Below are 15,351 nucleotides of genomic sequence, written 5' to 3'. Positions count from 1 at the left end.
GGTCGCCGTTTACGAGTTCAGTCCCAACTTTTTTAATGTTTACCTTTCCTTTATTGAACAGAAAGTTCATATTATTATCACCTATGACCGCCAAAGCAGTTCATACTATTATCATCTATGACCGCCAAGCAGTTCAAACTATTATCATCTATGACCGCCAAGCAGTTCATGCTGTTATCACCTATGACCGCCAAAGCAGTTCATACTATTATCATCTATGACTGCCAAGCAGTTCAAACTATTATCATCTATGACCGCCAAGCAGTTCATGCTGTTATCACCTATGACCGCCAAAGCAGTTCATATTATTATCACCTATGACCGCCAAAGCAGTTCATGCTGTTATCATTTATGACCGCCAAGCAGTTCATGCTATTATCATCTATGACCGCCAAGCAGTTCATACTATTATCATCTATGACCGCCAAGCAGTTCATACTATTATGTGTGTGCGTGGGTGCGTGTGTGTGTGGCCGTACCTGTTTTCCTCAGTGGGAAGTCGTCCTGTCCGTCCTGAGGGGAGGGGAGTGTGTAATGGCAGACAGGAGACATGCCTCCCAGGGGAGAAGAACTCTGGTCCAGAGACGTGTGGTGGGAGGACCTGGACACAGAACACACAGCGCCAACACGTCACAAATCTTGGTTTATTTCTTCTTGCCAGGTGCAAATAGTGATATATATGAATATATATACATCATTTTGAATGATAAATAGTAACTAGAAAAGTTCATTTTCCTGAAGAAAAATGGTGTGCTTGCTTTAGATTTTTCTAGTAGTGGAAGAAGTTACTAGACAGAATCACAACAGTGGGTAGTAGAAGACGTTACTAGACAGAATCACAACAGTGGGTAGAAGAAGAAGTTACTAGACAGAATCACAACAGTGGGTAGTGGAAGAAGTTACTAGACAGAATCACAACAGTGTGTAGTAGAAGACGTTACTAGACAGAATCACAACAGTGGGTAGTAGAAGACGTTACTAGACAGAATCACAACAGTGTGTAGTAGAAGACGTTACTAGACAGAATCACAACAGTGTGTAGTAGAAGACGTTACTAGACAGAATCACAACAGTGGGTAGAAGAAGAAGTTACTAGACAGAATCACAACAGTGGGTAGTGGAAGAAGTTACTAGAAAGAATCACAACAGTGGGTAGTAGAAGACGTTACTAGACAGAATCACAACAATGGGTAGTGGAAGAAGTTACTAGACAGAATCACAACAATGGGTAGAAGAAGAAGTTACTAGACAGAATCACAGTGGGTAGTAGAAGACGTTACTAGAAAGAATCACAACAGTGGGTAGTAGAAGACGTTACTAGACAGAATCACAACAGTGGGTAGTGGAAGAAGTTACTAGACAGAATCACAGTGGGTAGTAGAAGACGTTACTAGACAGAATCACAACAGTGGGTAGTGGAAGAAGTTACTAGACATAATCACAACAGTGGGTAGTGGAAGACGTTACTAGACAGAATCACAACAATGGGTAGTGGAAGAAGTTACTAGACAGAATCACAGTGGGTAGTAGAAGACGTTACTAGACAGAATCACAACAGTGGGTAGTGGAAGAAGTTACTAGACATAATCACAACAGTGGGTAGTGGAAGAAGTTACTAGACAGAATCACAACAATGGGTAGAAGAAGAAGTTACTAGACATAATCACAGTGGGTAGTGGAAGAAGTTACTAGACAGAATCACAACAGTGGGTAGTGGAAGAAGTTACTAGACAGAATCACAGTGGGTAGTAGAAGACGTTACTAGACAGAATCACAACAGTGGGTAGTGGAAGAAGTTACTAGACAGAATCACAACAGTGGGTAGTGGAAGACGTTACTAGACAGAATCACAACAGTGGGTAGTGGAAGAAGTTACTAGACAGAATCACAGTGGGTAGTGGAAGAAGTTACTAGACAGAATCACAACAGTGGGTAGTGGAAGAAGTTACTAGACTGAATCACAACAGTGGGTAGTGGAAGAAGTTACTAGACAGAATCACAACAGTGGGTAGTAGAAGACGTTACTAGACAGAATCACAACAGTGGGTAGTAGAAGACGTTACTAGACAGAATCACAACAGTGGGTAGTGGAAGAAGTTACTAGACAGAATCACAACAGTGTGTAGTGGAAGAAGTTACTAGACAGAATCACAACAGTGGGTAGTGGAAGAAGTTACTAGACAGAATCACAACAATGGGTAGTGGAAGACGTTACTAGACTGAATCACAACAGTGGGTAGTGGAAGAAGTTACTAGACAGAATCACAACAGTGGGTAGTGGAAGAAGTTACTAGACAGAATCACAACAGTGGGTAGAAGAAGAAGTTACTAGACAGAATCACAACAGTGGGTAGAAGAAGAAGTTACTAGACAGAATCACAACAGTGGGTAGTGGAAGACGTTACTAGACATAATCACAGTGGGTAGTGGAAGAAGTTACTAGACAGAATCACAACAGTGGGTAGTGGAAGAAGTTACTAGACAGAATCACAACAGTGTGTAGTAGAAGACGTTACTAGACAGAATCACAACAGTGTGTAGTAGAAGACGTTACTAGAAAGAATCACAACAGTGGGTAGTAGAAGACGTTACTAGACAGAATCACAACAGTGGGTAGTGGAAGAAGTTACTAGACAGAATCACAACAATGGGTAGTGGAAGAAGTTACTAGACAGAATCACAACAATGGGTAGTGGAAGAAGTTACTAGACAGAATCACAACAGTGGGTAGTGGAAGAAGTTACTAGACAGAATCACAACAGTGGGTAGTAGAAGAAGTTACTAGACTGAATCACAACAGTGGGTAGTGGAAGAAGTTACTAGACAGAATCACAACAGTGGGTAGTAGAAGACGTTACTAGACTGAATCACAACAGTGGGTAGTGGAAGAAGTTACTAGACAGAATCACAACAGTGGGTAGTAGAAGACGTTACTAGACAGAATCACAACAGTGGGTAGTAGAAGACGTTACTAGACAGAATCACAACAGTGGGTAGTGGAAGAAGTTACTAGACTGAATCACAACAGTGGGTAGTAGAAGACGTTACTAGACAGAATCACAACAGTGGGTAGTGGAAGAAGTTACTAGACAGAATCACAACAGTGGGTAGTGGAAGAAGTTACTAGACTGAATCACAACAGTGGGTAGTGGAAGAAGTTACTAGACAGAATCACAACAGTGTGTAGTGGAAGACGTTACTAGACAGAATCACAACAGTGGGTAGAAGAAGACGTTACTAGACAGAATCACAACAGTGGGTAGTAGAAGACGTTACTAGACAGAATCACAACAGTGGGTAGTGGAAGACGTTACTAGACAGAATCACAACAGTGTGTAGTAGAAGACGTTACTAGACAGAATCACAACAGTGGGTAGTGGAAGAAGTTACTAGACAGAATCACAGTGGGTAGTGGAAGAAGTTACTAGACAGAATCACAACAGTGGGTAGTGGAAGACGTTACTAGACAGAATCACAACAGTGGGTAGTGGAAGAAGATACTAGACAGAATCACAACAGTGGGTAGTAGAAGACGTTACTAGACAGAATCACAACAGTGGGTAGTGGAAGACGTTACTAGACAGAATCACAACAATGGGTAGTGGAAGACGTTACTAGACAGAATCACAACAATGGGTAGTAGAAGAAGTTACTAGACTGAATCACAACAGTGGGTAGTAGAAGACGTTACTAGACAGAATCACAACAGTGGGTAGTGGAAGAAGTTACTAGACAGAATCACAACAGTGGGTAGTGGAAGAAGTTACTAGACAGAATCACAACAGTGTGTAGTGGAAGAGGTTACTAGAAAGAATCACAACAGTGTGTAGTAGAAGACGTTACTAGAAAGAATCACAACAGTGGGTAGTAGAAGACGTTACTAGACAGAATCACAACTGTGGGTAGTGGAAGAAGTTACTAGACAGAATCACAACAGTGTGTAGTAGAAGACGTTACTAGAAAGAATCACAACAGTGGGTAGTAGAAGACGTTACTAGACAGAATCACAACAGTGGGTAGTGGAAGAAGTTACTAGACAGAATCACAGTGGGTAGTGGAAGAAGTTACTAGACAGAATCACAACAGTGTGTAGTAGAAGACGTTACTAGACAGAATCACAACAGTGGGTAGTGGAAGAAGTTACTGGACAGAATCACAACAATGGGTAGAAGAAGACGTTACTAGAAAGAATCACAACAGTGGGTAGTGGAAGAAGTTACTAGACAGAATCACAGTGGGTAGTGGAAGAAGTTACTAGACAGAATCACAACAGTGGGTAGTGGAAGACGTTACTAGACAGAATCACAACAGTGGGTAGTGGAAGAAGATACTAGACAGAATCACAACAGTGGGTAGTAGAAGACGTTACTAGACAGAATCACAACAGTGGGTAGTGGAAGACGTTACTAGACAGAATCACAACAATGGGTAGTGGAAGACGTTACTAGACAGAATCACAACAATGGGTAGTAGAAGAAGTTACTAGACTGAATCACAACAGTGGGTAGTAGAAGACGTTACTAGACAGAATCACAACAGTGGGTAGTGGAAGAAGTTACTAGACAGAATCACAACAGTGGGTAGTGGAAGAAGTTACTAGACAGAATCACAACAGTGTGTAGTGGAAGAGGTTACTAGACAGAATCACAACAGTGGGTAGTAGAAGACGTTACTAGACAGAATCACAACAGTGTGTAGTAGAAGACGTTACTAGACAGAATCACAACAGTGGGTAGTGGAAGAAGTTACTAGACAGAATCACAGTGGGTAGTGGAAGAAGTTACTAGACAGAATCACAACAGTGGGTAGTGGAAGAAGTTACTAGACATAATCACAGTGGGTAGAAGAAGAAGTTACTAGACAGAATCACAACAGTGGGTAGTGGAAGAAGTTACTAGACAGAATCACAACAGTGTGTAGTAGAAGACGTTACTAGAAAGAATCACAACAATGGGTAGTGGAAGAAGTTACAAGACAGAATCACAACAGTGTGTACTTACGTGTACCAGAGCTTGGGGTGGTGGATGACCATGTGTGTGGCTCCGGCAGTAGACAGGTCCTTGTTTGATTTACTCAACAGAAACTCTTGGAGTTTCTGCTTCACCTCATTACTGGCCACAGCACCTGTGAGACCAGCAGCCAGAGAGAGACAGGGATTGGGGTCACCCTGGGGCTCAGGGGGTACAGACTCAGAGAGAGAGACCGGGATTGGGGTCACCCTGGGGCTCAGGGGGTACAGACTCAGAGAGAGACAGGGATTGGGGTCACCCTGGGGCTCAGGGGGTACAGACTTAGAGATATTGTGTCCCCTATGGCACACTATTCACTTTGTAGTGCACTACTTAGGTCAAATGAAAAATATTTTTTTAAAAATAGCACACTATATAGGGTATAGGGTGCCATTGGGGACGCAGAGACAGTTTACCAAAAGGTATATCTATACAGCACTGTATTCCTACAGTAGATTTCATCACATCCACACATATTGTTGCATTGAAATGTTAGAGACTGGGTTTAGCTATTCTATAGTATGTTTTCATCACATCCACACATTGTATTGCTCTGAAATATTTCACATTGTATAGTTTTTGACTATATCCATAACTAGCACACCAAATATCATGTATTTTATTTCTCATATAATTGATATTTCTGAGTGGATCCACATGTAATGTAGGAACATCTCCCTCTAGTGGGGGAAGAACATGCAACAATAAAGCCCAAGCCACAGCCTTGGCTAGTGTTTCATTAGTCATCACTAGTCACTACAGCCTTGGCTAGTGTTTCATTAGTCATCACTAGTCACTACAGCCTTGGCTAGTGTTTCATTAGTCATCACTAGTCACTACAGCCTTGGCTAGTGTTTCATTAGTCATCACTAGTCACTACAGCCTTGGCTAGTGTTTCATTAGTCATCACTAGTCACCACAGCCTTGGCTAGTGTTTCATTAGTCATCACTAGTCACTACAGCCTTGGCTAGTGTTTCATTAGTCATCACTAGTCACTACAGCCTTGGCTAGTGTTTCATTAGTCATCACTAGTCACTACAGCCTTGGCTAGTGTTTCATTAGTCATCACTAGTCACTACAGCCTTGGCTAGTGTTTCATTAGTCATCACTAGTCACGACAGCCTTGGCTAGTGTTTCATTAGTCATCACTAGTCACTACAGCCTTGGCTAGTGTTTCATTAGTCATCACTAGTCACCACAGCCTTGGCTAGTGTTTCATTAGTCATCACTAGTCACTACAGCCTTGGCTAGTGTTTCATTAGTCATCACTAGTCACTACAGCCTTGGCTAGTGTTTCATTAGTCATCACTAGTCACAACAGCCTTGGCTAGTGTTGCATTAGTCATCACTAGTCACTACAGCCTTGGCTAGTGTTTCATCAGTCATCACTAGTCACAACAGCCTTGGCTAGTGTTTCATTAGTCATCACTAGTCACAACAGCCTTGGCTAGTGTTTCATCAGTCATCACTAGTCACTACAGCCTTGGCTAGTGTTTCATTAGTCATCACTAGTCACTACAGCCTTGGTTAGTGTTTCATTAGTCATCACTAGTCACTACATCCTTGGCTAGTGTTTCATCAGTCATCACTAGTCACAACAGCCTTGGCTAGTGTTTCATTAGTCATCACTAGTCACTACAGCCTTGGCTAGTGTTTCATTAGTCATCACTAGTCACTACAGCCTTGGCTAGTATTTCATTAGTCATCACTACTCACTACAGCCTTGGCTAGTGTTTCATTAGTCATCACTAGTCACTACATCCTTGGCTAGTGTTTCATTAGTCACTACAGCCTTGGCTAGTGTTTCATTAGTCATCACTAGTCACTACAGCCTAGGCTAGTGTTTCATTAGTCATCACTAGTCACTACAGCCTTGGTTAGTGTTTCATTAGTCACTACAGCCTTGGCTAGTGTTTCACTAGTCATCACTAGTCACTACAGCCTTTGGCTAGTGTTTCATTAGTCATCACTAGTCACTACAGCCTTGGCTAGTGTTTCATTAGTCATCACTAGTCACTACAGCCTTGGTTAGTGTTTCATTAGTCATCACTAGTCAATACAGCCTTGGTTAGTGTTTCATTAGTCACTACAGCCTTGGCTAGTGTTTTATTAGTCATCACTAGTCACTACAGCCTTGGCTAGTGTTTCATTAGTCATCACTAGTCACTACAGCCTTGGCTAGTGTTTCATTAGTCATCACTAGTCACTACAGCCTTGGCTAGTGTTTCATTAGTCATCACTAGTCACTACAGCCTTGGCTAGTGTTTCATTAGTCATCACTAGTCACTACAGCCTTGGCTAGTGTTTCATTAGTCATCACTAGTCACTACAGCCTTGGCTAGTGTTTCATTAGTCATCACTAGTCACTACAGCCTTGGCTAGTGTTTCATTAGTCATCACTAGTCACTACAGCCTTGGCTAGTGTTTCATTAGTCATCACTAGTCACCACAGCCTTGGCTAGTGTTTCATTAGTCATCACTAGTCACTACAGCCTTGGCTAGTGTTTCATTAGTCATCACTAGTCACTACAGCCTTGGCTAGTGTTTCATTAGTCATCACTAGTCACTACAGCCTTGGCTAGTGTTTCATTAGTCATCACTAGTCACTACAGCCTTGGCTAGTGTTTCATTAGTCATCACTAGTCACGACAGCCTTGGCTAGTGTTTCATTAGTCATCACTAGTCACTACAGCCTTGGCTAGTGTTTCATTAGTCATCACTAGTCACCACAGCCTTGGCTAGTGTTTCATTAGTCATCACTAGTCACTATAGCCTTGGCTAGTGTTTCATTAGTCATCACTAGTCACTACAGCCTTGGCTAGTGTTTCATTAGTCATCACTAGTCACAACAGCCTTGGCTAGTGTTGCATTAGTCATCACTAGTCACTACAGCCTTGGCTAGTGTTTCATCAGTCATCACTAGTCACAACAGCCTTGGCTAGTGTTTCATTAGTCATCACTAGTCACAACAGCCTTGGCTAGTGTTTCATCAGTCATCACTAGTCACTACAGCCTTGGCTAGTGTTTCATTAGTCATCACTAGTCACTACAGCCTTGGTTAGTGTTTCATTAGTCATCACTAGTCACTACATCCTTGGCTAGTGTTTCATCAGTCATCACTAGTCACAACAGCCTTGGCTAGTGTTTCATTAGTCATCACTAGTCACTACAGCCTTGGCTAGTGTTTCATTAGTCATCACTAGTCACTACAGCCTTGGCTAGTGTTTCATTAGTCATCACTAGTCACAACAGCCTTGGCTAGTGTTGCATTAGTCATCACTAGTCACTACAGCCTTGGCTAGTGTTTCATCAGTCATCACTAGTCACAACAGCCTTGGCTAGTGTTTCATTAGTCATCACTAGTCACAACAGCCTTGGCTAGTGTTTCATCAGTCATCACTAGTCACTACAGCCTTGGCTAGTGTTTCATTAGTCATCACTAGTCACTACAGCCTTGGTTAGTGTTTCATTAGTCATCACTAGTCACTACATCCTTGGCTAGTGTTTCATCAGTCATCACTAGTCACAACAGCCTTGGCTAGTGTTTCATTAGTCATCACTAGTCACTACAGCCTTGGCTAGTGTTTCATTAGTCATCACTAGTCACTACAGCCTTGGCTAGTATTTCATTAGTCATCACTACTCACTACAGCCTTGGCTAGTGTTTCATTAGTCATCACTAGTCACTACATCCTTGGCTAGTGTTTCATTAGTCACTACAGCCTTGGCTAGTGTTTCATTAGTCATCACTAGTCACTACAGCCTAGGCTAGTGTTTCATTAGTCATCACTAGTCACTACAGCCTTGGTTAGTGTTTCATTAGTCACTACAGCCTTGGCTAGTGTTTCACTAGTCATCACTAGTCACTACAGCCTTTGGCTAGTGTTTCATTAGTCATCACTAGTCACTACAGCCTTGGCTAGTGTTTCATTAGTCATCACTAGTCACTACAGCCTTGGTTAGTGTTTCATTAGTCATCACTAGTCAATACAGCCTTGGTTAGTGTTTCATTAGTCACTACAGCCTTGGCTAGTGTTTTATTAGTCATCACTAGTCACTACAGCCTTGGCTAGTGTTTCATTAGTCATCACTAGTCACTACAGCCTTGGCTAGTGTTTCATTAGTCATCACTAGTCACTACAGCCTTGGCTAGTGTTTCATTAGTCATCACTAGTCACTACAGCCTTGGCTAGTGTTTCATTAGTCATCACTAGTCACTACAGCCTTGGCTAGTGTTTCATTAGTCATCACTAGTCACTACAGCCTTGGCTAGTGTTTCATTAGTCATCACTAGTCACTACAGCCTTGGCTAGTGTTTCATTAGTCATCACTAGTCACTACAGCCTTGGCTAGTGTTTCATTAGTCATCACTAGTCACTACAGCCTTGGCTAGTGTTTCATTAGTCATCACTAGTCACCACAGCCTTGGCTAGTGTTTCATTAGTCATCACTAGTCACTACAGCCTTGGCTAGTGTTTCATTAGTCATCACTAGTCACTACAGCCTTGGCTAGTGTTTCATTAGTCATCACTAGTCACTACAGCCTTGGCTAGTGTTTCATTAGTCATCACTAGTCACTACAGCCTTGGCTAGTGTTTCATTAGTCATCACTAGTCACGACAGCCTTGGCTAGTGTTTCATTAGTCATCACTAGTCACTACAGCCTTGGCTAGTGTTTCATTAGTCATCACTAGTCACCACAGCCTTGGCTAGTGTTTCATTAGTCATCACTAGTCACTATAGCCTTGGCTAGTGTTTCATTAGTCATCACTAGTCACTACAGCCTTGGCTAGTGTTTCATTAGTCATCACTAGTCACAACAGCCTTGGCTAGTGTTGCATTAGTCATCACTAGTCACTACAGCCTTGGCTAGTGTTTCATCAGTCATCACTAGTCACAACAGCCTTGGCTAGTGTTTCATTAGTCATCACTAGTCACAACAGCCTTGGCTAGTGTTTCATCAGTCATCACTAGTCACTACAGCCTTGGCTAGTGTTTCATTAGTCATCACTAGTCACTACAGCCTTGGTTAGTGTTTCATTAGTCATCACTAGTCACTACATCCTTGGCTAGTGTTTCATCAGTCATCACTAGTCACAACAGCCTTGGCTAGTGTTTCATTAGTCATCACTAGTCACTACAGCCTTGGCTAGTGTTTCATTAGTCATCACTAGTCACTACAGCCTTGGCTAGTGTTTCATTAGTCATCACTAGTCACAACAGCCTTGGCTAGTGTTGCATTAGTCATCACTAGTCACTACAGCCTTGGCTAGTGTTTCATCAGTCATCACTAGTCACAACAGCCTTGGCTAGTGTTTCATTAGTCATCACTAGTCACAACAGCCTTGGCTAGTGTTTCATCAGTCATCACTAGTCACTACAGCCTTGGCTAGTGTTTCATTAGTCATCACTAGTCACTACAGCCTTGGTTAGTGTTTCATTAGTCATCACTAGTCACTACATCCTTGGCTAGTGTTTCATCAGTCATCACTAGTCACAACAGCCTTGGCTAGTGTTTCATTAGTCATCACTAGTCACTACAGCCTTGGCTAGTGTTTCATTAGTCATCACTAGTCACTACAGCCTTGGCTAGTATTTCATTAGTCATCACTACTCACTACAGCCTTGGCTAGTGTTTCATTAGTCATCACTAGTCACTACATCCTTGGCTAGTGTTTCATTAGTCACTACAGCCTTGGCTAGTGTTTCATTAGTCATCACTAGTCACTACAGCCTAGGCTAGTGTTTCATTAGTCATCACTAGTCACTACAGCCTTGGTTAGTGTTTCATTAGTCACTACAGCCTTGGCTAGTGTTTCACTAGTCATCACTAGTCACTACAGCCTTTGGCTAGTGTTTCATTAGTCATCACTAGTCACTACAGCCTTGGCTAGTGTTTCATTAGTCATCACTAGTCACTACAGCCTTGGTTAGTGTTTCATTAGTCATCACTAGTCAATACAGCCTTGGTTAGTGTTTCATTAGTCACTACAGCCTTGGCTAGTGTTTTATTAGTCATCACTAGTCACTACAGCCTTGGCTAGTGTTTCATTAGTCATCACTAGTCACTACAGCCTTGGCTAGTGTTTCATTAGTCATCACTAGTCACTACAGCCTTGGCTAGTGTTTCATTAGTCATCACTAGTCACTACAGCCTTGGCTAGTGTTTCATTAGTCATCACTAGTCACTACAGCCTTGGCTAGTGTTTCATTAGTCATCACTAGTCACTACAGCCTTGGCTAGTGTTTCATTAGTCATCACTAGTCACTACAGCCTTGGCTAGTGTTTCATTAGTCATCACTAGTCACTACAGCCTTGGCTAGTGTTTCATTAGTCATCACTAGTCACCACAGCCTTGGCTAGTGTTTCATTAGTCATCACTAGTCACTACAGCCTTGGCTAGTGTTTCATTAGTCATCACTAGTCACTACAGCCTTGGCTAGTGTTTCATTAGTCATCACTAGTCACTACAGCCTTGGCTAGTGTTTCATTAGTCATCACTAGTCACTACAGCCTTGGCTAGTGTTTCATTAGTCATCACTAGTCACGACAGCCTTGGCTAGTGTTTCATTAGTCATCACTAGTCACTACAGCCTTGGCTAGTGTTTCATTAGTCATCACTAGTCACCACAGCCTTGGCTAGTGTTTCATTAGTCATCACTAGTCACTACAGCCTTGGCTAGTGTTTCATTAGTCATCACTAGTCACTACAGCCTTGGCTAGTGTTTCATTAGTCATCACTAGTCACAACAGCCTTGGCTAGTGTTGCATTAGTCATCACTAGTCACTACAGCCTTGGCTAGTGTTTCATCAGTCATCACTAGTCACAACAGCCTTGGCTAGTGTTTCATTAGTCATCACTAGTCACAACAGCCTTGGCTAGTGTTTCATCAGTCATCACTAGTCACTACAGCCTTGGCTAGTGTTTCATTAGTCATCACTAGTCACTACAGCCTTGGTTAGTGTTTCATTAGTCATCACTAGTCACTACATCCTTGGCTAGTGTTTCATCAGTCATCACTAGTCACAACAGCCTTGGCTAGTGTTTCATTAGTCATCACTAGTCACTACAGCCTTGGCTAGTGTTTCATTAGTCATCACTAGTCACTACAGCCTTGGCTAGTATTTCATTAGTCATCACTACTCACTACAGCCTTGGCTAGTGTTTCATTAGTTATCACTAGTCACTACATCCTTGGCTAGTGTTTCATTAGTCACTACAGCCTTGGCTAGTGTTTCATTAGTCATCACTAGTCACTACAGCCTAGGCTAGTGTTTCATTAGTCATCACTAGTCACTACAGCCTTGGTTAGTGTTTCATTAGTCACTACAGCCTTGGCTAGTGTTTCACTAGTCATCACTAGTCACTACAGCCTTTGGCTAGTGTTTCATTAGTCATCACTAGTCACTACAGCCTTGGCTAGTGTTTCATTAGTCATCACTAGTCACTACAGCCTTGGTTAGTGTTTCATTAGTCATCACTAGTCAATACAGCCTTGGTTAGTGTTTCATTAGTCACTACAGCCTTGGCTAGTGTTTTATTAGTCATCACTAGTCACTACAGCCTTGGCTAGTGTTTCATTAGTCATCACTAGTCACTACAGCTTTGGCTAGTGTTTCATTAGTCATCACTAGTCACTACAGCCTTGGCTAGTGTTTCATTAGTCATCACTAGTCACTACAGCCTTGGCTAGTGTTTCATTAGTCATCACTAGTCACTACAGCCTTGGCTAGTGTTTCATTAGTCATCCCTAGTCACTACAGCCTTGGCTAGTGTTTCATTAGTCATCCCTAGTCACTACAGCCTTGGCTAGTGTTTCATTAGTCATCACTAGTCACTACAGCCTTGGCTAGTGTTTCATTAGTCATCACTAGTCACTACAGCCTTGGCTAGTGTTTCATTAGTCATCACTAGTCACTACAGCCTTGGCTAGTGTTTCATCAGTCATCACTAGTCACTACAGCCTTGGCTAGTGTTTCATTAGTCACTACAGCCTTGGCTAGTGTTTCATTAGTCATCACTAGACACTACAGCCCTGGCTCGTGTCTCATTAATGATCACTTGTCACTACAGGAAATTAGAATTCTTGTTTCCCCATTGGTTGTTCGTCTCAGTGTACAGCCTTGCACTGTTACAATCATTACCATTATGATAAAAGAGCCACAATGACACACGGTGAGTTAGCTGCCTCCAAGGTTTTGGTTGGTAAACTAGCAGTTAGTTATCGGTTAATCTCGTTCACGAGCCCTCTATCTATCTATATATGCAGTATCAATTGAGTTGGGGAGGAGGTTAGTTATCAGTGATTGGGCAGAGAGTTAGCTGTGGTGAGTGGACTCGGTGGTGAGCCCTTACTCTCTCTGGTGCGCTCCTTGCCCCTGAGGCTGAGACAGAGGACATGCTGCTCCCTGCGATGTCTCTCCTGCTCCTTCTCCTGCTGGCTCTGCTGCTGCTGCAGCTGCTGCCTCCTCTCCTTCTCCACCAGCTCCTGCTGCTGCTTCATGGCCTGCAGCTCCTGTTGCAGCTAACACACAGAGAGAGAGAGAGAAAGAGAGAGAGAGATACGGAGAGAGAAAGAGAGAGAGAGACAGAGATACAGAGATAGAGAGAGAGACAGAGATACAGAGATACAGAGAGAGAAAGAGAGAGACAGAGATACAGAGATACAGAGAGAGCGAGAGAGTGAGATACAGAGAGAGGGGGGAGAGAGAGAGAGAGATACAGAGATACAGAGAGAGCAAGAGAGTGAGAGAGAGGGAGATACAGAGAGAGGGGAGAGAGAGAGAGAGAGATACAGAGATACAGAGAGAGCAAGAGAGTGAGAGAGAGGGAGATACAGAGATACAGAGAGAGCGAGAGAGTGAGATACACAGAGAGAGAGAGAGAGAGAGAGAGAGAGAGAGAGAGAGAGATCCAGTCAATCAGTCAGTCAGACAGTATGGACCCCAGCCATAGAGTAACAAACTATAGTGGTGAAGGTGCTGTGTAGTGTAGTCCTGGTAAAAAGGGGGAAACCTTTACTGAAAATAACTAGATCATATTGAAGTCACAGCTTTATTCTAAAATTGATCAATCTATACACAATACCCCATAATGGGGTATAATGACGGTTTGGGTATGAAAAGTCTGACATGGACCAGAAAACCGTCCTCTGCAAAATATACTACAGGACGGTCCTGACAACAGGCTCAAACACCACTAACCTCTTTTACCACCTTCGCAGGAGTCATGTAGAACAGGCCGGTCCTGACAACAGGCTCAAACACCACTAACCTCTTTTACCACCTACGCAAGAATCTTGTGAGACAGTATGAAGAGAGTCTACGAATGAGACCAAAAAAGAAGGAATAGGCATTTACATGTGGTCATTTTATATAAACTATTTATTCATTGAATTTACAGAAAATGTGCTATATCGTGATATGTATCATTATCGGGATATGAAACGACCTATATCGGGATATGAGGTTTTGGCCATATCGCCCTGCCCTAGTTCCAAACTTCTTCCATTTAATTCCATTTAAGAATGATGGAGGCCACTGTGTTCTTGGGGACCTTCAATGCTGCAGACATTTTTTGGTATCCTGCTACAGATCTGTGCCTCAACACAATCCTGTCTCGGAGCTCTACGGACAATTCCTTCGACCCCATGGCTTGGTTTTTGTTCTGACGTGCACTGTCAACTGTGGGACCTTTATATATACAGGTGTGTGCCTTTCCAAATCATGTCCAATCAATTGAAATGACCACAGGTGAACTCAAATCAAGATGTAGAAACACCTCAAGGATGATCAATGGAAACACGATGCACCCAAGCTCAATTTCGAGTCTCATAGCAGAAGGTCTGAACACTTATGGGGCGGCAGGGTAGCCTAGTGGTTAGAGCATTGGACTAGTAACCGGAAGTTCAAGTTCAAACCCCGAGCTGACAAGGTACAAATCTGTCGCTCTGCCCCTGAACAGGCAGTTAACCCATTAGGCCGTCATTGAAAATAAGAATTTGTTCTTAACTGACTTGCCTGGTTAAATAAAATAAAAATAAATTATGTAAATAAGCTAACCTGTTTTAGCCTTGTCATTATGGGGTATTGTGTGTAGATTGATGATAATTAATTTAATCCATTTTAGAATAAGGCTGTAATGTAAGAAAATGTGGAAAAGGGGAAGGCGTCTGAAAACTTTCCGAATGCACTTGAAGCATTGTTTCCAGTGAGTATCTGTGACTGTTTTTCTCCTAGCATAGCTCTAGCAACCTTGCATCAAAGATATCGTACCACACACACAAAAATTATGAACTACTATATATTCACTATTACAATACTATACTATTACTATAGTA

The 15,351-nt window shown here is 42.4% G+C and overlaps 1 protein-coding gene across 7 annotated transcripts in view; it reads right to left on the bottom strand.

The window, feature by feature from the left end:
* Positions 1 to 15,351, bottom strand: part of LOC110514591 (histone deacetylase 9-B-like) — a 122,631-nt gene that overhangs the window by 22,552 nt on the left and 84,728 nt on the right. For 4 of the 7 annotated variants that reach the window (XM_036937123.1, XM_036937103.1, XM_036937114.1 and 1 more), the window contains 3 exons: positions 13,368 to 13,536; positions 5,001 to 5,133; positions 480 to 601 (listed from right to left, as the gene is read on the bottom strand). In XM_036937123.1, the coding sequence (XP_036793018.1) occupies positions 480 to 601; positions 5,001 to 5,133; positions 13,368 to 13,536 (424 nt within the window). The remainder of the gene's footprint in view (positions 1 to 479; positions 602 to 5,000; positions 5,134 to 13,367; positions 13,537 to 15,351) is intronic. The other 3 variants (XM_036937112.1, XM_036937110.1, XM_036937107.1) reach the window with 3 other exon arrangements.

This window comes from Oncorhynchus mykiss, chromosome 2 (genome assembly GCF_013265735.2).
Source record: "Oncorhynchus mykiss isolate Arlee chromosome 2, USDA_OmykA_1.1, whole genome shotgun sequence".
Taxonomy (NCBI): domain Eukaryota; kingdom Metazoa; phylum Chordata; class Actinopteri; order Salmoniformes; family Salmonidae; genus Oncorhynchus; species Oncorhynchus mykiss.
The sequence above is the reverse complement of the archived record's forward strand: the minus strand, read 5'-3'. Positions and strand labels throughout refer to the sequence as shown.